General features: G+C 45.9%; 1 protein-coding gene across 1 annotated transcript in view; it reads right to left on the reverse strand.

Moving 5' to 3' along the window:
- Positions 1-3,925: 3,925 nt before the first annotated feature.
- MED16 (mediator complex subunit 16) overlaps positions 3,926-22,454 on the reverse strand; it is a 37,877-nt gene continuing 19,348 nt past the window's right edge. Inside the window, exon 14 of the mRNA XM_073546884.1 lies at positions 3,926-4,252. Within this exon, the coding sequence (XP_073402985.1) occupies positions 4,126-4,252 (127 nt within the window). The 3' untranslated portion in view covers positions 3,926-4,125. The remainder of the gene's footprint in view (positions 4,253-22,454) is intronic.

Raw genomic sequence — 22,454 nt, forward strand, 5'->3', positions numbered from 1 at the left:
ATTATCCGCTGTGAATTTCTTCATGCTGGGCATACATTTTTATAATATCACAGTGTTATATAATATCAGTGCCTTCAGCATCCTTATTAAGTTGGCACTGTCCTCGCAGGCAACCATAGTCTTTTGCCTATGTATGTACATGCTTTGCATACCCCCCATGCCTTATATTGGTGCACTTTGCCATGATTCCAGTTGTGATATATCATTATTTTTTGTGTACACTTGTATACGACTAGCACATAAGTACTTGTGATACCCACTGATATATCTATCTCCTTTTATCATGTTCAAGCCCATAAATGAGTAGCTGTGAACAAGTGGTAAAGCACATGAACTCACCAGCGGCCGTTTTGCAAAGGATCATGGTTAGTCCAGCCCCCATTTTCCCTCAGCCTGCATCCTGGGAGCATCTCATTTCTCTTCTCCCCTTGTGACAGCATCACTGGTAAGCAACCATGCTTAAAGGGTCTAATTTGTCTCAGATCAGCCTGCTCAGTTAGTTTCCCCCTCCTCAGCTCGTAGTGCAGATGTTGAATTTAATGTGTTATGTATGATATGTATCCCTGATGTACCCTGTATTGACTCAGTGTATGTATAGGTTTTATTTGTAGTTTCACCGCATCAATATACCACCAATATACCGTTCAATAAAATACAGATTCAACCTACAGTCTCCTTATTGGACCCCGGTATAGCGGTTTAGCTGCGTGTTTAAGCTCCATGAAGTCTGCTTCAATTAGTGAGGACAGAGCAGTGTTTGTGCAACGGTATGTTGCCAAATCCCTCTTCCAGTGTAGTTCAATGTTAGCCAAAACCCCTGCTCTTTGTGTGGGCCCAATCCTGAACCCCAAGTCCTTGTGTGGTCAGGTCGTGAACCTGAACCCCTGGTCCTTGTGTGGCCAGGTCCTGAACACAAAACCACATCCGGTGGCCCTTGAACCCTGAGAAGTCACAGCGGCGGTCCCTGAATGCTGAGAAGCCACATCACTGTGGGGTGCCAGTTCCAGTGTCCGAATCCAGCCCAGTCCACCATCAGGAGATCCAGTCAAAAACCACTTAGTTGCTCAGTCACGCCCCTCCTAGGTAAGCCCGGCCCGTGGTACAGTGGATCCATGAACCACATGCGCCACCGGTGTATGTACAAACTACAAGTGACAGTTATCAGGGTTGAACGAATTTCAAACTTACGAGTTTAGTAAGTATCTATTCTTATATTTATCTTAAAAGAAAAATACCTTTAACATCATACAGAATTGGTAGAAATTTGTAACCAAGATTGACGTGCTAAGCATGCCGCGATGAGGAGACTTAAAGCCGCAATGCTCCTCTGGGAAATATGCAAATTGTCTCTTCAGAGAGGAAGAGGACTATAACTCTAGTGCCACCTATAGGATGTAGCAATCACACAGCCAAACCACATCTCACACTTTGCACTGACGAGGGGCAGTACCCCGAAACACAGTGTCTGCAAATTGAGATTCTGGTTTGGCTTTTATCCCAAGTCATGTAACAAGGCTCGTTAAAGGGTCGACATTGACTTTTAGGATTGCTACTTCCAATAGGTGGCACTAGAGTTCTAGTCCTCTTCCTCTCTGTAGAGACAATTTGTAGAAATCTGTAACAAACTCAAATCAAGGGAATGGGTCGTTACATAATTTAAACCCTTATTTCCAACCCCCACAGTCTGGGTTAATGCCTTACTTGAGATATTGAAAAGGAAATATCGGTGCCACCGTCAAAACGCAATGTGGATTGAAACAATACATCTGTGTCTTGGTGTTCCTCTGACCCCGTGTCTTAACCCTTAATTACTTGAGATATTGACAGTCAGTTCTATTTGTTGATCAGTTTTTGTTTCCTGCACAGACCTGAAGGATTTTGATGTTCTTTTTCGTTAGTCGTGCCATTGCTGTATGCATCTGCTTCTTTCTGTAACATTACTTCTAATAAAAACTGTAGGGATTCTCTTTTTCTCACTGCAGCGCATAACATCATTTGGTCCTTATTCACATTGGAATGATGTACACCCGTTTTGGCTTTAGGATCGGGACACTGAATATCTCCAATGGACGTTCTCTCCTTTCTCCTTAAGTGATAAATGACGACACTTCAGAGCTTGAGCTGCTCAAGTGAGTCCAGAAAAGTTCACTACAAGATAAATGTCCTCCAACATGAAGAAGCAGAGAGCAATTTGTTCGCTGGAGCCCCTTACATTTCTAAACACTGAAATGATCAGCAGTGTCGCAGTCAGCCAACATTGCTGCCGTTCATTATACAAACAAAAAGGGGGAATGAGATTAATTATCATGACCTGGGCCAAGAACAACATCAAGAATACTTCAGACATTCATATCAGAGGTGCTCTGAATGTACAGGCAGACTTATCAATTCCTGGGAGTGGTACTTAAACAATGCAGTCTTCCGGCAAATTACCAACCTGTGGGTCATGCCCCCTATAGATGTTATGACATCAGTAGCCTACAGGAAGCTTGAGATGTTCTCCTCTGTGAATCCTGTTTTTTGGAAGCTGCCAAATCGGCTGGCTCTCCTTCTTCAAGTGAGGTTTTATCATCCCCACGAAAAAATGTTCATCTTACAGCTTGGAGATTGACAAGCAGAGACTAGCACAAAAAAACCTCTTTCTGGTTCTCTAGTTATTATCTTACCAGCAGCACATAGACCTGCCACCGCTGATTGGCAGCTTTCTGTGTACACATTCCATGGGCAGAAAGCTGGGGGGGTCATACAGAGCTCAGCATTAGCGAACCGGTAAAACAGATAATCCAGGGATTTTTTGAAAATGACAGCCCAGTAAATGATATATAGCTGAAATCATGGAGTCTGCTGCCAAATTATGCTACTCTTATATGGGGTAGCAAAAACCTGATGACAGATTCCATTTGAGAGGAGTCCCCATGGAATAAATCTGCAAACTAGCAACCTGGATCTTCTTGTATATTTACCCACCACTATATATTGAATAATTTTGTCTGCCATAGGGTAGGCTCACATGACCGTTTTCTCCACATCAGAGAAAACGAGTACGATTATTCTGATCAGTGGCATCAGTTTTCCTGATGAAAACCATGGCTAGCACTCGTCCGAAATCACCATAGACTGAGTCTCTAGCATCCAAGAGCTTTCTTATTGCTTTGACATTCCCTTTGTGAGTTGCATGTAGAACAAAAAGGAAGGTTATAGTAATTCCTTCCTTTAGTTTGGATGCAGCAGAAGCATCTCACCCCGAATAAATGGCATTGATAAAGGGCACAGTCAGGCAGCTGTATAAATCAGACCGAGATCGGAACGCAGTGCATGGACTGCCCAGCGGCTCTCCTGACCCGAACATGACAGCTACATAGAAATAGATGAAGCTGCCACGATCGGATCTGGAGAGCCGCTGGCCAGTCCATGCACTGCGTTCCGATCTCGGTCTGATTTATACAGCTGCCTGACTGCGTCCTATAACTTACACATCTGGTTAATGAATCAGGACTGTTTTATGGGAGTCACCCAATTGCTTAATTACTTGCTTTTTTTTTTTTCTTCTATTCTAGACAAGAGGAGATCAATCCTTACACTTCCTTGCTGCCTTTGGACTTCAGGAAGAAAAATTTCAGTAAGCAAATTTTAAACTATTTTAGCTTGGTGTAATAGTGGTAGAAAATCATGCCCCTTCCCATCCATTTCACAGAATGGCTTTTTTTCGGGTTGCTAGAAATTGATAAGTTGGCAACCTGGAACACAAATAAAGGGAGAGGTACAGCCAGTGTTATGTACCCTCAACCATACTGATCAACATCTAAAAGCTACCCATCTTTCTAATAAAAACTCGACCAATCACTGATCAGCAGGTACAATTAAAACAAAAATTGTAACATAGGATATTACCTAGCACTGGTTTTAAGTTTTCTAACGAAATAAATAAGAAAAAAACTTTTAATCCTAATATGTCAACTCATTTGCAACTGTAGTTTGCTGAGGTTTATGCAACAATGTACTTAAACTGGATTGATTAAAAAAAAGTTATTTGGACTACAATATATGTAGCGTTTGGTCATTACTGAAGTGCCAGAGCGACCATCAATGGCAGTCTTTTAACACATAAGGAAACAGTGCAAAAGGTCATGAATAGGTTTGGGGCAATTTTCTCCACAGTCCTCCACATAGACAGGTTTTTATCCATCGTTGCTCCCATTGCTTCACTGCTGTAGCTTTGTTCGGAGACTTGAGCATTGTTACACAGCCACATCTGAGTACCCGGAATAATAAACAAAAGAAAACAAACATTAATAGTTAGCCTTTCATCCCAACTAAAATTTAAAATAAGACAGAACTGTATAAGAATTTATCACACTCTTCATGAAAACACCAGGATCTCCAAATCAGAGGAGGTTGAGAAGATGACATTTTAGGATCAGGAACATGCAGTCCATGCAAAAGAATCTTTAACTTATTGCGCCATATAATCAATTTCCGTGTAGTGCATTGTTCAGTTCCATTTGAATCTTGGGCCGCTTTCACACTTTATGGATTCTTTTAGGCCAGAAACTAAACATTATTATTAAAGCCATGGTGGATTCTCTTAACAGTTCCTGACCATAAACATAATATATGAACATAAGGTGTTTGCAGTATGCAGGACTGTGGAGTCGGTGTCCATTTTGGTGGAGTTGGAGTCAGTATAAAATGGACCAACTCTAACTCCTAAAATATATAATAAATTGGGTACAGTATGTAAATGCAGTACGTGCTGTACATTTTTTTTTATAACAATTTGAGAAAGTTATGAAACGTCCTATAAATAACTGTACTGTTCCTGATCTAAGGATGTCTGCTTTTAGTTGAGATGAATCTGTGCTGCACTTTATCTACATGCTCAGTAGTAACCAGTGCTGTTGAGTCGTAGATGAGATGAATCTGTGCTGCACTTTATGTACATGCTCAGTAGTGACCAGTGCTGTGGAGATGTAGATGAGATGAATCTGTGCTGCACTTTATTTACATGCTCAGTAGTGACCAGTGCTGTGGAGATGTAGATGAGATGAATCTGTGCTGCACGTTATGTACATGCTCAGTAGTGACCAGTGCTGTGGTGTCGTAGATGAGATGAATCTTTGCTGCACTTTATGTACATGCTCAGTAGTGACCAGTGCTGTGGAGATGTAGATGAGATGAATCTGTGCTGCACTTTATGTACATGTTCAGTAGTGACCAGTGCTGTGGAGATGTAGGTGAGATGAATCTGTGCTGCACTTTATGTACATGCTCAGTAGTGATCAGTGCTGTAGAGTCGTAGATGAGATGAATCTGTGCTGCACTTTATGTACATGCTCAGTAGTGACCAGTGCTGTGGGGTTGTAGATGAGATGAATCTGTGCTGCACTTTATGTACATGCTCAGTAGTGGACCAGTGCTGTGGAGTCGTAGTTGAGATGAATCTGTGCTGCACTTTATGTACATGATCAGTAGTGACCAGTGCTGTGGGAATAGATGAGATGAATCTGTGCTGCACTTTATGTACATGCTCAGTAGTGACCAGTGCTGTGGAGATGTAGATGAGATGAATCTGTGCTGCACTTTATGTACATGCTCAGTAGTGACCAGTGCTGTGGAGATGTAGATGAGATGAATCTGTGCTGCGCTTTATGTACATGCTCAGTAGTGACCAGTGCTGTGATGTCAGAGGTGAGATGAATCTGTGCTGCACTTTATGTACATGCTCAGTAGTGACCAGTGCTGTGGAGTCGTAGATGAGATGAATCTGTGCTGCACTTTATGTACATGCTCAGTAGTGACCAGTGCTGTGGAGATGTAGATGAGATGAATCTGTGCTGCACTTTCTGTACATGCTCAGTAGTGACCAGTGCTGTGGAGGCGTAGATTAGATGAATCTGTGCTGCCCTTTATGTACATGCTCAGTAGTGAACAGTGCTGTGGGGTCGTAGATGAGATGAATCTGTGCTGCACTTTACGTACATGTTCAGTAGTGACCAGTGCTGTGGGGTCGTAGATGAGATGAATCTGTGCTGCACTTTATGTACATGCTCAGTAGTGACCAGTGCTGTGGAGTCGTAGATGAGATGAATGTGTGCTGCACTTTATGTACATGCTCAGTAGTGACCAGTGCTGTGGAGATGTAGATGAGATGAATCTGTGCTGCACTTTATTTACATGCTCAGTAGTGACCAGTGCTGTGGAGATGTAGATGAGATGAATCTGTGCTGCACTTTATGTACATGCTCAGTAGTGACCAGTGCTGTGGAGTCGTAGATGAGATGAATCTTTGCTGCACTTTATGTACATGCTCAGTAGTGACCAGTGCTGTGGAGTCGTAGATGAGATGAATCTGTGCTGCACTTTATGTACATGCTCAGTAGTGACCAGTGCTGTGGAGATGTAGATGAGATGAATCTGTGCTGCACTTTCTGTACATGCTCAGTAGTGACCAGTGCTGTGGAGGCGTAGATTAGATGAATCTGTGCTGCCCTTTATGTACATGCTCAGTAGTGACCAGTGCTGTGGGGTCGTAGATGAGATGAATCTGTGCTGCACTTTATGTACATGCTCAGTAGTGACCAGTACTGTGGGGTCGTAGATGAGATGAATCTGTGGTGCACTTTACGTACATGTTCAGTAGTGACCAGTGCTGTGGGGTCGTAGATGAGATGAATCTGTGCTGCACTTTATGTACATGCTCAGTAGTGACCAGTGCTGTGGAGTCGTAGATGAGATGAATCTGTGCTGCACTTTATGTACATGCTCAGTAGTGACCAGTGCTGTGGAGATGTAGATGAGATGAATCTGTGCTGCACTTTCTGTACATGCTCAGTAGTGACCAGTGCTGTGGAGGCGTAGATTAGATGAATCTGTGCTGCCCTTTATGTACATGCTCAGTAGTGACCAGTGCTGTGGGGTCGTAGATGAGATCAATCTGTGCTGCACTTTATGTACATGCTCAGTAGTGACCAGTACTGTGGGGTCGTAGATGAGATGAATCTGTGGTGCACTTTACGTACATGTTCAGTAGTGATCAGTGCTGTGGGGTCGTAGATGAGATGAATCTGTGCTGCACTTTATGTACATGCTCAGTAGTGACCAGTGCTGTGGGGTCGTAGATGAGATGAATCTGTGCTGCACTTTATGTACATGCTCAGTAGTGACCAGTGCTGTGGGGTCGTAGATGAGATGAATCTGTGCTGCACTTTATGTACATGCTCAGTAGTGACCAGTGCTGTGGGGTCGTAGATGAGATGAATCTGTGCTGCACTTTATGTACATGCTCAGTAGTGACCAGTGCTGTGGAGTCGTAGATGAGATGAATGTGTGCTGCACTTTATGTACATGCTCAGTAGTGAGGCAGCGCTGGGAATTTGAGTCAGGGAGTCGTAAGTCAGGGAAATTGAGGGAGTCAGAGTCGGACTGTTTGGGTTACCGACTCCACAGGACTGAGAGTCAGAATGAGGAACATTGGACAAACCAGAGGACTTAACGCTGAGGAACCACCTTTCATCTATACAAAACCAATTAATCATCATTAAATTAATTTTGCAGGCCAGAGTTAATTTTCATCACGCAGTGTACTTACAGCACTGCCATAAGATACACAAGGTGAGGATTTGACTCTGCTTGCCTGTTAGTCATCGTATGATCGCTCATACGCCATTTGCATTCTTGTAAGGGTTAATCACAGTTTACTGTATTGTTGGAGATTTATGATGTGATATATGATCTGGCCAATAGAGGACAGTGGCGAGAGGCTGAAGTTGGAGTGCAGGGGTTTGGCGGGTGGTTGGGCAGAGTCAAAGGAGAGTCCGGGTGGGAGTGAAGCTGCGTATCCTTGGAAAAAGTCTAGATAGAGCGGTGCAACTCTCGATCTGTTGCTGGTGACTCTGGGATGCGTTGTTCGGCTTGACATAAGCCAACTCTGTGAGGACTATCAAGTACACAGCATATTGGGCTAGGCCACGTGAGGTCTTATCGCTAAGGACTTCAGCAAGCCCTGCGTTGAAGAGATCTGCATTTCCTTCAAAACGGCATTTCTGATTATTCAGGACTCAGCCCAGCAAAGACCCTTCTACTTCAGTCTCAAGATGTAGTAGTTCCATCTTACATCTGAATATACAGTATATGCGCATATATAAATAGCCTTACAGAGGTCTAGTTAGTTAGGAGACAAGGCCTCTTCTGTAAGAGACACTTCGAAAACTGCTCCGAGTAGGCGATCATTAAGTACTGGCACAACACTGTTGTTTTATTGATTTATGCATAGAAAGGACATGAAAAAGGTACAAGACACTTGTGCTCAAAACTTTTTTTGGGGGGAATAAGATAAGCTGGATGCTGCTGACAGTGAAACGGGGCCCGTGTGACACCCATAGGGTGATGGATACCTAGATGAATATATAATATCATCTAAACAGCTATATTAACATAAAGACATGAATGAGAAAGTTATGTTTGAAACCTTGAAAGAAGAGTAGTGTGTGTATAGATCAGGTTCACAGGGTGAGCCTGACCCATACCCATCAGATAGTGGCTGTGACACACAGCCAGGATCTGCATATAACAGACATGGGTGAAGCTTCGCTCCACCTGCCACTGTTAACCTGTTATATGCTTCTGTCAAACTCTGACAGTGTCATTAAGAGCGTACCATCATGGGAGTGCATCACTCTTTGTGCCTATCACAGGGAGATCATGGGTTGCTATGACAGCTGGGGGTCTTTTGAAAGACCGCTGTGCCTGTAACCACGATGCTTCTTTGAAATCCAGCTTGTGGCAGGGCTTCAAAAGAGACTGATTTTTACTACATGCAGGAATACTGGGGTATTGCTTTTGGAGTTTTAATACAGAAAAAAATTCAAATCACCTTTTCCTCCATTAAACATAAAGATAATAAAAACACACACATATTGTATTGCCACAGACGTACCAGTCTGATCTATCAAAATATAAAAATAATTAATCTAATCGGTAAACACAGCAAAGAGAAAAAAAATTCAAAAACATAAAAAATGCTGTAAGAAGCAATCAAAATGTCACATCTGTCCCAAAATTACATCAAGAAAAGCGTTATTTTGCCCTGCAAAAAAATAAGTCCTCACACAGCTTATTTGAGTGAAAAGTCAATGTGTCTCGGAAAAAGAGACAATAAAAAAATGTAATTTTACTTGTATGTCAAAAGTCGTGTCCCTGCCTTTGATGCAGGCCATCATGTGCCTCTTACAGCCACGGATGGATCGGAACTCCATCCACAGCTTTTAACCTGTTAAATATTCTGTCAATCTGACAGCTGCACTTAGCATGCACCAGCAGGGGGCGTCTCATTCCACGCTCCCAACGATGAGCCCGTGACATGATCGCTGGGCGCCGGTTGGTTGCTATTGGTCTGCTGATGACCCTATTGCCTGTCATTATGACCCTACTGTGAACGCCAGCCCTTAAATATATACAGTACAGACCAAAAGTTTGGAGACACCTTCTCATTCATAGAGTTTTCTTTATTTTCATGACTATGAAAATTGTAGATTCACTCTGAAGGCATCAAAACTATGAATTAACACATGGGGAATTATATAATTAACAAAAAAGTGTGATATTCTAGGTTCTTCAAAGTAGCCACCTTTTGCTTTGATTACTGCTTTGCACACTCTTGGCATTCTCTTGATGAGCTTTAAGAGGTAGTCACCGGAAATGGCTTTCACTTCACAGGTGTGCCCTGTCAGTTTTAATAAGTGGGATTTCTTGCCTTATAAATGGGGTTTGGACCATCAGTTGTGTTGTGCAGAAGTCTGGTGGATACACAGCTGATAGTGCTACTGGATAGACTGTTAGGGTGTGTGCACACGCTGCGGATTGATCCATGTGGATTTTGCAAAATCCGCAGGTAAATCCGCAGGTCAAAAGACCTGCGGTTTATCTGCGGATTAGCCTGCGGTTTTGCACTGCGGTTTATCACCTCTACAATGGAGGAGATGGTAAACTGCAGCGGAATCTGCAGAAAGAATTGACATGTCAATTCTTTCTGCGGATTAGAAACCGCAGCAAATCCGCACCGTCTGCACTGCGGTTTCCATTTCCCATAGGATATTATGGTACTGTACACCGCAGCAGAAACTGCTGCGGATCCGCAGGGTCAAAACCGCTGCGGATCCGCAGCAGAATCCGAAGTGTGTGCACACACCCTTAGAATTTGTATTAAGGCAAGAAAAAAAAGCAGCTAAGAAAAACGAGTGGCCATCATTACTTTAAGAAATTTAGGTCAGTCAGTCCGAAAAATTGGGAAAACTTTGAAAGTGTCCCCAAGTGCAGTGGCAAAAACCATCAAGTGCTACAAAGAAACTGGCTCACATGAGGACAGCCCCAGGAAAGGAAGACCAAGAGTCACCTCTGCTGCGGAGGATAAGTTCATCCGAGTCACCAGCCTCAGAAATAGCAGGTTAACAGCAGCTCAGATTAGAGACCAGGTCAATGCCACACAGAGTTCTAGCAGCAGACACATCTCTACAATAACTGTTAGGCTATGTGCACACACTGCGGATTGGTATCTGCGGAACCGCAGGTAAAACCGCAGGTATAATGACCTGCGGATTGGCCTGCGGTTTTCCCCTGCGGTTTATCACCTCTACAATGGAGGAGATGGTACACCACAGCAGAATCCGCAGAAAAGAATGACATGTCATTTCTTTCTGCGGATTCAAAACCGCAGCTTTTCCGCAGTTAAAAATCCACAGCGTGTGCACAGCAGATTGTAAATCACGTAGATTTACATGCTACTGTACACTGTCTGCAGAGCTGCTGCAGATCCGCAGCGGCCAAAACCGCAGTGGATCCGCAGCAAAAACCGCAGCGTGTGCACATAGCCTTAAAAGGAGACTTTGTGCAGCAGGCCTTCATGGCAAAATAGCTGCTAGGAAGCCACTGCTAAGGACAGGCAACAAGCAGAAGAGACTTGTTTGGGCTAAAGAACACAAGGAATGGACTTCACACCAGTGGAAATCTGGGCTTTGGTCTGATGAGTCCAAATTTGAGATCTTTGGTTACAACCACCGTGACTTTGTGCGACGCAGAAAAGGTGAACGGATGGACTCTACATGCCTGGTTTCCACCGTGAATCATGCAGGAGGATGTGTGATGGTGTGGGGGTGCTTTGCTGGTGACACTGTTGGGGATTTATTCAAAATTGAAGGCATACTGAACCAGCATGACTACCACAGCATCTTGCAGCGGCATGCTATTCCATCCAGTTTGGACCATAATTTATTTTTCAACAGGACAATGACCCCAAACACACCTCCAGGCTGTGTAAGGGCTATTTGACCAAGAAGGAGAGTGATGGGGGTGCTACGCCAGATGACCTGGCCTCCACAGTCACCAGACCTGAACCCAATCGAGATGGTTTGGGATGAGCTGGACCGCAGAGTGAAGGCAAAAGGGCCAACAAGTGCTAAGCATCTCTGGGAACTCCTTCAAGACTGTTGGAAGACCATTTTCGGTGACTACCTCTGGAAGCTCATCAAGAGAATGCCAATAGTGTGCAAAGCAGTAATCAAAGCAAAAGGTGGCTACTTTGAAGAACCTAGAATATAAGACATATTCTCAGTTGTTTTACACTTTTTTGTTATATAATTCCACATGTGTTAATTCATAGTTTTGATGCCTTCAGAGTGAATCTACAATTTTCATAGTCATGAAAAGAAAGAAAACTCTTTGAATGAGAAGGTGTGTCCAAACTTTTGGTCTGTACGGTATGAACCTATACATGTTTGGTATCTGCATACTCGTACTGACCTGGAGATTAATATTGCCAGGTCAGTTTTACCATATAGTGAACATGATGAATAAAAACCCCCAAAAACAATTGTGGAGTTGCACTTTTTTTTCTTTTTTTTTTTTTAAATTTCACAGCACTTGGATTTTTTTCCCCATTCTCCAGTACACTGTATGGTAAAATCAATGGTGTCATTCAAAAGTACAACTCTTCCCAGAAGAAAAAAAGCCCTCATATGACTATATTGATGCAAAAATAAAGCAATTTAAAAAAAAAAACAACAAACATCTGATATCGCTGCGTGCGTAAAAGTCCGATCTATGAGCATCTACTATATAATCGCCTAATTCTGTCTGTCTTTAACGGAAATCCCGCGTCGCTGATTGGTCACAGCCGGCCGGGCGCGACCAATCAGCGACGCAGGATTTCCGTTACAGAGAGACAGAATCGTGTAGGACGCAGTTGTAGGAATGAGGCCCTCACAGGAACAACTGAAATGTGGAAGCATCCGTGATGTGGTACCGCGGACTCCCGTGTAGGAGAACGAAAGACAAAACAAACACACAGTCTATATTATATGCAAAAATAAAAAATCATTTTATTGATGAATACAATTACAGGTACAGGTCACGAACACCAAGGTGTGCTAGCAGCTCCAACAACGGGATGTTGGTGTGGTGACCAAATAACCCCACAAAAATATAATAGATTGTTAAATCTATCTGTGCTAGGCCGGTGTGGCCGCTCCGTGCCGCCCTGTGTGCCCTATCCTTTATGACGTGCTCTGTCGTGTGTGTGTGTGTGTGTGTGTGTGTGTGTGTGTGTGTGTGTATGGGAGCAGTGGAGAATTATCTAAAACTATATGGTGGCCCGATTCTAATGCATCGGGTATTCTAGAATATGTATGTCGTTTCACGGGCGGACTGCACCTGTCGCAGTCCGGCTGCGAATCACACGTCGCTGATTGGTCTGCGACAGGCGCAGTCCGGCCGCGAAACTACATACATATTCTAGAATACCCGATGCGTTAGAATCGGGCCACCATCTAGTATAAAATAAATTAATCCCAACAGTAAACGGCAGAAAGAGAATCAAAACACCAAAATTATGTGTGGTTGCCGCAATACTGAAATGAAAAGCAATAACAGGCGATCAAAACATTGTAATAACCCCAAAATGCTAGCAGTAAAAACATCAGGCCACGGCGCCAAAAAAAAAAAAAAAGCCATCAACCAGCCCCAGATCCCGAAAAAAGTCAACAGTTACGGGTCTCTGAAAATGGTGACACAAGCAAAGGTTGTTTTCTTACAAAAGAAAAAAAAAACTATACATGTTTGGTATCTGCGTACTCGTATTTACCTGGAGAATCGTATTTCCAGGTTAGTTTTACCATATAGTGAACATGGTAAATAAAAACACAAAAAACAATTGTGGAATTGCACTTTTTTTTGCAATTTCAAAGCACTTGGAATTTTTATCCTACTTTCCAGTGAGTCACATGATAAAATGAATGGTGTCATTCAACAATACAACTCGTTATGCAAAAAGCAATCCCTCCTACAGCTATGGCGACGGAAGAATAAAAAGTTATGCCTCTTGGAGGAAGGGGAAGAAAAAACGAAAAATTGCAAGGTCGTGAAGGGGGTTAAACAAATATCTTTTCTCTATCGCTTCATTGGGGACACCGGAACCATGGGTGTATGCTGCTGCCACTAGGAGGCTGACACTATGCACAACAAAAAAGTTAGCTTCTCCTCTGCAGTGTACACCCCACCAACTGGCACTAGGATAATCAGTTTTAGCTTAGTGTCAGTAGGATGTGGACACAGGTCTTTTATTAGACCCATTTCTACCTCAATGTGCGTCGTTCCTTTTCAGGTACCCGGAGGCATACAGTGTGAACGGTCACAGCTTTACTCCCACGTATAGACTATGAGTACGGCGTGTACTGCCACCCCGTATCCTCATAGGTTTAGTCAGCAGGACCCATACCTCTAGCACAGAAGCGTGCTTAGGTGATCCGGAACTGGTCCTGGCCCATTGTCTCCCACCCACCAGAGCCTGTTAGTTGCAGGAGACGTGGACATCCTTCAACAGACTTTTCTGCAGGGCTGTGGAGTCGGTAAGCCAAACCTGCGACTCCAACTCCTCAATTTCCCTTCCTACGACTCCGACTCCCACATATATTGCTTATATTTAAGTGAAAAATTTATTGTAGTACAATGTGAACATCAGACATTTAATCATTTTTATGATACAATAATCAAGACATTTAGATAGAACATAATATCTATTTATTGGAATACAACTTTAGAACACAAAAAACTGTAATAAATTGTAAATATTTAATACACTATGTAATATCGATTACATATACATATATGCACGCACAATATATATCACTATGTAAAACTATGTAAGTGGCAAAAAACAGTTTTCAACAAAAACATACTAAAAAACATTTATGCAGTCTATGAATTTGTTCTAAGAAATAGAATTGCCTCCATCAGATCCTCCTTCATAGATGACCTAAAATCTGACCTAATAATTTTAAGGCTAGAGAACAACCTCTCTACAGTAACTTGGGTTGGAGGCAAAGCCGTAACCACATGGGCAACATCTCTAACAATTTCCAAGTATAAATTGCCTCATGCACAGTCAGTTTTGATAAACGGTTGAATTTTCTTTTTCTTTGAGAGAAAAGTGAAACATTTTGCTGAAATATGGTCAATCTGCTTGCTATAGGAGATGGAGTGAAATCTTTTTCCTTGCAGCAACGCTTTGCCTGCTCCATATCATCCAAATACTTGTCAAAGTCAAACTCCTGATCTGATGAGGATGAAGATATGGCAGCAGTAGCACTGTCAGGACCCAAGTCCTCTTGCGCCTGTCAGTCCTCCTGTAGGCCACTCATCCTAACTGCTACCTCAGTCAGAGCTTCTTTTCCTTTAGTAAGCTGTTGATCATCAAGCAATATACGATGACTTGGGTCCACATAAACAGCTGCCAGAAAATTTTTATTTTCCAACAGCTGTGTCTCTCTCCGTTTCATTGAAGCAGAAATGCCATTTGCGATTAAATCTCCTCTTTGGGACAGGCAAAATAGCAAGTTCTTCCACTCCCTTATGAAAATGCCAGGAGTTAAATCCTCAGCTTGTAATTTTTTAGTCACGGTAAATAGGTGATTAAGCAATTCCTTCAATTCAGCCACCTGTGTCCATTGACCTTCATTTAGGGTTACCTGAGGGATCGCCATATCTATAAGAAACGGTTTTAGCCAGGATCAAAACTAAGGGGGGCAGAATCTCATACTGCACACCTCAGCTGCTGCAGAACCTTATACTGCGCACCCCTACACTTGAAAATAAAGCCTGCACCTTAAGATGTGATGAATGCAGTCTATTTATTCCAACTATCAATTGATGTTGATGTGTTACTGAAGACGAGCAATGCCTGTCCTGGGCGCCCTTTTGGGCAGCTATGAGGTGTACCTGACTGGTGCTAAGATAAGATACTGATAGACAGATATGGATAAATGGATAGATAGAGCAGATTTCTAATCTGCTTTTGCTATTGAAAACATTATCTATGAGCTCAAAAACCTTTCAGGTGATGCGGTTTTTAAAAAGCTGATCTGCTTTTGCAGCTGAAAAACGTATCCTCAAAAAACGCAGCAAAAACGCTGTGTGTGAATGTAGTCTTAGATCAGGAATAGAACAGCCATTTATAGGACATTTCATAACTTTCCCAAATTCTTATGAAAAAATATTCAGCACATTCTGCATTAAACTACTGTATCCAATTTATTATATATTTTAGGAGTCGGACCGTTTTATACCGACTCCACAGCCCTGCTTTACTGGATGTCTAACTTCCCCGGGATGGAGAGGTACCTCTTCCCTCTTTCCCCTAGGTTCCTTCCAGGACAATTTCTACATAAAGAACAGGACAGAGGAAGGTGGGGAATATTGTCTCAACCCTTTTTTAGGGTTTTAATGGGGCCCTTTTCAGCGTTAGGGTGACCACTTCCCCTTATTCGTCTATGGACCGGCAGAACACTAGGCTATATTTTCGATCCCATGGTCACCAGGATTAATCTAGGCCCCGACTTACGTTCAGGCCTAGTCTCCGCTCCCCTTCTGGCACTGGGTTACCTTTTTGATGGATCCGGCGGATAGCTCCGGTGTTTTTAGGACCTCCGCATGGCTCCCCCCTCCGTGGGTGGTCACCGGGTTGTAATCTAGGCCCCGGCTTCTATTCCGGCCTAGTGTTCACTTTCACTCCACCCCTCGTCTTCTCACTCTTCGGGCGTGATTTTCTCCCGCCAGTCTCCCCTTCCTGCACTCGGCAGCTAGCTCCGCCCACTCCACCTGGCCTCATCGGACAGGCTGCACAAACAAGGTAGCGATCGCCTCCATCTTTCTGCCCCCGAATCTCGCGGTGAGTTCCGCCCTAAGAGAACGGGCTTTTCTCAGCACGCCCACTCGTCTGCAGCGTGCAATTTGACACACGGACCTCCAGCATCCTCCCTGCGGTCGCCATTTCCGGCGTGTGGACCCGGACGGTGGCTTCTTCCTATAGGACCTGCTCTTCTCTGCCTATCTTTGCACAGCAGCCTCTACAGCCTGAAAGCTGACTACAGGACAGCTTACTGCGAGTAGCTCTGCAGACTAATGCTCTCCTCTGCATCTTTCACTGTCCCCTAACCTTCTGGCATCAGTTGGTAGGTCTGCTCATCATGCCTAGTTCTAAGGGAGAGCGCTCTCGTCCTCCCACTTCCTCCTCTACTTCTTCCTCTGCTCTGGTCAGTCACTTTGTGTGCTCTTCCAGTAAACACAAGCTTCCTTCAGGTCAGTCCTCTCCCCTCTGTCAGGAATGCAGCAATCCCTCTGTGCCCACCGTCCAGGGATCTCCTTCTGCACCAGGTGAGAGTGAGGCCCCTATTCCAGGGCGGACTTCCTCTCTGTCACAGTCTGTGGCGGACCTCACCAAAGTATAGCAGACCCTGGTGTCCGTACTTGATAGGTTACCCCTTCAGACATCCGTAGTGGCTTCCAACATAGGCCGCAAGGGACCCAGACAGGAGCGCTGTTTTAGGTCCTCTTCCCGCTCCATCTCGCCCCCCAGTCGGCGGTCTGCCTCTTCTCGATCCTCTTCTTCAGAGTCAGGTGAAGCGTCACAGTATGATTCGGATCTGGATTCGGACCAAACCTCCAACACGAGGGGTATGGTTCAGAGCCGCATTGTTGAGATCAACCAGACCTTTAGCATCAAGGACACCTCTGCGGAACCCGCAGATCAGGCGGTTTCATTGAGACGGTCCAAACCACCTTCCAAGGTCATCACTCCTCGTACAGAATTCGAGGAGGTACTTGCCAGGGAAAGGGAGAATCCGACCAGGCGCTTTCAGAGAGGGAAGTGCCTCGGCATCCTATATCCCTTTTCTCCTGATATCCCTTTTCTCCTGAGCTCACCACCAACTGGACAGCTTCTCTGACCGTGGAGTTTCTAGACTGTCCACCAACAGTGTCCTCCCACTTACTCGTAGAGCATCTCTTAAGGATTCTAAAGAAGGGATTGTCGAACCCTTTGCAAAGTCTGCTTTTGAAGCGGCCGCTTCTACTTTATGTCCGGCCTTTAGTTCCACTTGGGTTTCAATGTCTGTAGCCAAATGGGCCAAACAACTCCATCAAGGCATTCTGGCTGGAGCTCAACTGGAGCAGCTGGCGGTCCTCACAGACCAGATTTCTCATGCAGGCAAGTACTTGGTATCTGGCTCCCTGGGTGCCTCGCCTTGAGCAGCTCAGGCATCAATGTCGTGGCTATCCGGCGGACTATTTGGCTTAAGACCTGGCAGGCGGACTTGTCGTCAAAGAAGTCCCTTACCAGCCTGCCTTTTCAGGGATCACTTCTTTTTGGCTCCATGTTGGACCAAATTATTAAGGACGCCACCGGGAGCACAAGCTCCCTTCATCCCCCAGGCCAAACCTCGCCGGCCTACTCCGAAGTGGCAGTTTCGGTCCTTTCGTCGTTTTGCGGCGACAGACTTTTTCTCACCAGAAGAGGCTCGCCAGGATAGGAAGGTGGTTTCCTTTAAGCCCACCCCTTCCTTGCGCTCCAGCAACGTCCAAGGTAGATCCGCCGGGTCTAGACCTGGCAGGTCTTCCTCGGCATGACTTCTCGAGACTCCGGCGTATCTCCCAAGCTGGGCGGTCGTCTCCTTTTCTTCAGAGATGTAGGGCTCATTTCGGTGGAGGATGCATCCTCAGGATACAAAATAGAATTCGTTTTGCGGCCCCGCGATTGATTCTTTGAATCCCACCCTCCAAGAGATCCTTCGCATCCATCGCCTCCCTTCTCAGTTCGGGGGTAATCGTTCCCGTTCTAAACCGATAAAGTTTCACAGGTTTCTACTCAAACCTGTTTGTGGTGCCAAAGAAAGATGCCTCGGTTCCGCGAATCCTGGATTTCAAGTTACTGAACAAAAAAGTCCGCCTGCGACATTTCAGGATGGAGTCCCTTCGGTCAGTAGTCGCTTTCATGGAGGCACAGGAATTCCTGTGTTCCATAGACATTCAAGACGCCTATCTTCATGTCCCTATTTTCCCAGGGCATCAGAGATTTCTCCGTTTTGCAGTACATCAGGATCATTTCCAGTTTGTCGCCCTGCCGTTCGGCCTCACAACCGCTCCCAGGGTTTTCACAAAAATCATGGCAGCGTTGATGGCCATTTTGAGGATGAGAGGTCTAGGGCTCATTCTGTACCTTGACAACATCCTCATCAAGGCTACGTCCTTTTCTTAGGTCCAGGAAAGCCTGGCCATCTTTATCGACACCCTATCCCATTTCGGGTGGATTGTCAACAGGAAGAAGTCCTGCTCGACTCCCGTCAGGCAAGGGTTTTCATCCTGGAAGGGAAAAGAGCAATCCTCCAGCTGGGAGTTCGCTCTCTGCAAGGCCCTCGGCTTCCTTCCTTCCGCTCAGCCATGAAGGTCCTAGGGAGGATGGTGGCAGCGTCGGAAGCAATTCCTTTTGCCCAGTTTCATTCAAGACAACTTCAGCAGGCTATCCTTTCACAGTGGGACAGGTCTGTTCTCTCTCTGGATCGTCCGCTTCGCCTCTCAAACCCGTGTCAAACAGTCTCTCAATTGGTGGTTGACATCCCCCCTCATTTTCCAGGGCCGATCCTTCCTGCCCGTCCACTGGCAGGTGGTGACGACGGACGCCAGCCTTCTCGACTTTTCCAGCGTGGACAACTGGGCCGCTGATTTTTTCAGCCGCGAGAGTCTCGCGGCAGGAGAGTGGTCCCTACATCAGGAGATCTTTCATCAGATTTGTCTTCGATGGGGAACTCGTCTCAGCTGTACAGGAAGGTTCCTCGGTTCATCTCCAGGTCCCACGATCCTCTGGCCATTTCTTGGTCGCAGTTCGCACTTCACTATCTGTTCCCTCCCCTTCCTCTTCTTCCCAAGCTGCTGAAGAAGATCAAGGAGGAGGGAGTGCCAGTCATTCTGATCGCACCGGATTGGCCCAAAAGGTCTTGATTCGCGGAGATATTCAATCTTCTCGCGGACGCTCCCTGACAGATCGGATCTGCTGTCTCAAGGTCCGATCTACCACCAGAATTCTCAATTGCTCAATTTAACGGTATGGCTGTTGAAACCACGGTTCTGAGAGCGTCCGGTTTTTCGGATAGGGTGATCCAGGCTAGAAAGCCGTCATCTTTCAGGGTCTACTATTGAACCTGGAGGGCCTATTTCAGCTGGTGCGAGTCCAATCACATTTCACCTATGTCTTTTTCTCTCCCTTCTATTTTGGCGATTTTCCAGGCGGGCCTGGACGCTGGTCTTGCCCTTAGTTCTCTAAAGGGTCAAGAGTCAGTGCTTTCAATTCTATTCCAGAAGACTCTATTCTCCCGATCTCAGGTCAAAACCTTTCTTCAGGGGGTAGCGCTTGCAGCTCCTCCGTACCGGACTCCCGTGGATCCCTGGGACCTCAATCTAGTCCTGGTGGGTTGTCCCTTCGAACCTCTCAGAGAGGTTACCCTGTCATTTTTATCCTGGAAGGTAGGCTTTTCTTGTGGCCATCACCTCCATCAGGAGTGTTTCGGAGTTAGCGGCCCCTTCTTGTCGCCCCCCTTTCGTGGTTCTTCACCAGGATAAGGTGGTCTTGCGGCCTCCACCTTCCTTCCTAAGGTGGTGTCTGCTTTCCACCTAAATGAGGACATTGTGTCACGTCCGCCATGTCTGTTTGTCTCAAGAACTCCTGGAGCGATGTGCATGCGCATGTTTTGTCTGCTGTCCTGCATGTTCGCTAGAGCTGTGTGCAGACTCACCTCATGTCTGAGCTGCAGGATCCCTGCGTTTCTGCTCTGCCTTCTGTGATCTTCTCGTCATGTCTGGAGTCCTTGATCATGTGATGTTTCTTAAGATCCTGCACTGTCTGGTTCTGCAATCATCTCGTCATGTCTAGAATCCCGGATCATGTGTTCTTCCTAGGATCCTGCACTGGTTGGTTTGGTGATCATCTCGTCATGTCTGAAACCCTGATCATGTGACGTTTCCTAAGATCCTGCACTGTCTGGTTCTGCTATCATCTCGTCATGTCTAGAATCCCGGAAGTTCTCCCCTGGTCCTGACCTGGAGGAGGAGGTGCTATGCCCTATATCAGCCCGCCTCTTCCTATGCTCAGGGCCTGATTATTGTGTTGCTTCCCTGCAAGGCTCTGGGTCTGTGGGGTTGCTCCTTCTATTCTGTGCCCTTGCACTTTGCTCTGTAGTGCGTCTCTGCACACGCTCCGTGCTCGTATTCCGCCTCTTGTCTTGTGCCATGTCTTGTGTTGTCTCTCATGCCATGTTTGTCTTTGCCTTGCTTTGCCTTGTAGTCCTTCTGCTGTTCTTTGTCTTAGTCTGTTTTGCTATGTCTCGCCTTAGCTATGCTTTGACTTGTAGTCCTTCCTGTGTTCTCTGCCTCGCCTGTTTTGCTATGTCTTGCTTTTGCTATGCTTTGACTTGTAGTCCTCCCTGTGTTCTCTGCCTTGCTATTCCTTGCTTTGTGTTCCTCCCTATGGTCTCAGTCTTTGCTTGCTCTGCCTCGCTCTCTCCTATAGTGCTCTGTAGTGCTCCCTGGCACACGCACCCTGTCTTGTGCCTTGGCGTGTCTCTACACGCACTCTGTCTTGTACCTTGGCGTGTCTCTACACGCACTCTGTCTTGTACCTTGAACCTTGGCGTGTCTCTACACGCACTCTGTCTTATACTTTGTACCTTGGCGTGTCTCTACACGCACTGTCTTATTCTATGCTTTGGCGTGGCTACACACGCACCCTGTCTCGTTTGCGAACCTTGGCGTGACCCCTACACACGCACCTCGCTTTGAACCCTGGCGTGTCCCCTACACACGCACCTTGCCTTGCACCTAGTCTTGAACCCTGGTGTGTCCCCTACACACGCACCTAGCCTTGGACCCTGGCGTGTCCCCTACACACGCACCTAGCCTTGGACCTTGGCGTGTTCCCTAAACACGCACCCTGCTTGGATATCTGTCGTGCCTCCTTGCCTGAACCCTGGTTTGCCTGCCGGATGCCCGGAACCTGCCGACCGTTGCCAGAGGTCCGGAACCAGATGACTACGGCCTGATGTCCGGAGCTGACGTCCGCAGCCTGATCCCTGGACCCTGTCGGTTTGCCAGCAGTCCGGAGTCCGATGCCATCTTGCCATTACCTGTGCCTAGGCGTGCCATCTGGCACGTACCATGTTATGGACCTTGGCGTGCCCACGCGCGCACCTTGCACGTTTTGCTTGTTTTCTCTGTATGTGATCTTGTGTTATTCTAATGAAGATACCTTGCACCTACGTCTAGTCTCGTCTTGCTTCCTGCTTGTCGTCAGACACTCGTCTAGTGTCCCCTGAGCCGGCCGTCTGGTCCCAGCAGTCGTGGTGGCTCACCCCCTTGGTCTTGCCCCTGACACTCCCTGTATAGGGGGTGGATTCTCACAAGGTCAGCTCGCCCTCGGTGGGTGGGTGCCACGACCCAGAGGGTCCACTCAAAAAATGGGCTCAGCAGGAGCTGAGTCCGTCACACATTGTTCTACCTTCCTTTTGTCCTGCTCCGACTGATCCTCTGGAACGTTCATTGAATAAGCTAGACCTGGTTAGGGCGGTAAGGGTCTATCTGGCAAGGACTGCCCCCTTTAGGAAGACGGACTCCCTTTTCGTCATACTAGATGGTGCGTGAAGAGGCCTGCCGGCCCCCAGGCAACAATTGCTCGCTGGATCAGAATGGCAATTTTGGAGGCTTACTGGGTCAACAACAGAGTGCCTCCCCCTGGGATTAAGGCTCACTCGACTCGGGCTGTGGGCGCCTCTTGGGCGGCACACCATAGGGCTTCCGCCCTACAGCTTTGCAAAGTGGCAACCTGGTCTTCCATCAACACGTTCGCCAAATTTTATAGGATCCATACCTACGCCTCGGCGGATACCAGCCTAGGCAGAAGGATATTGCAGGCGGCAGTGGTGAGATCTCCAACCTGAACAAAGTTTTCTGCGGTTTCCCTCCCCAGGGACTGCTTTAAATTCTCTGTTTGTTTTAACAGATTATCCTAGTGCCAGTCAGTGGGGTGTACACTGCAGAGGAGGAGCTAATTTTTTTGTTGTGCATAGTGTCAGCCTCCTAGTGGCAAC

This window comes from Dendrobates tinctorius, unplaced genomic scaffold (genome assembly GCF_039654945.1).
Source record: "Dendrobates tinctorius isolate UK_male_01 unplaced genomic scaffold, ASM3965494v1 ptg000011l, whole genome shotgun sequence".
Classification (NCBI taxonomy): Eukaryota; Metazoa; Chordata; class Amphibia; order Anura; family Dendrobatidae; genus Dendrobates; species Dendrobates tinctorius.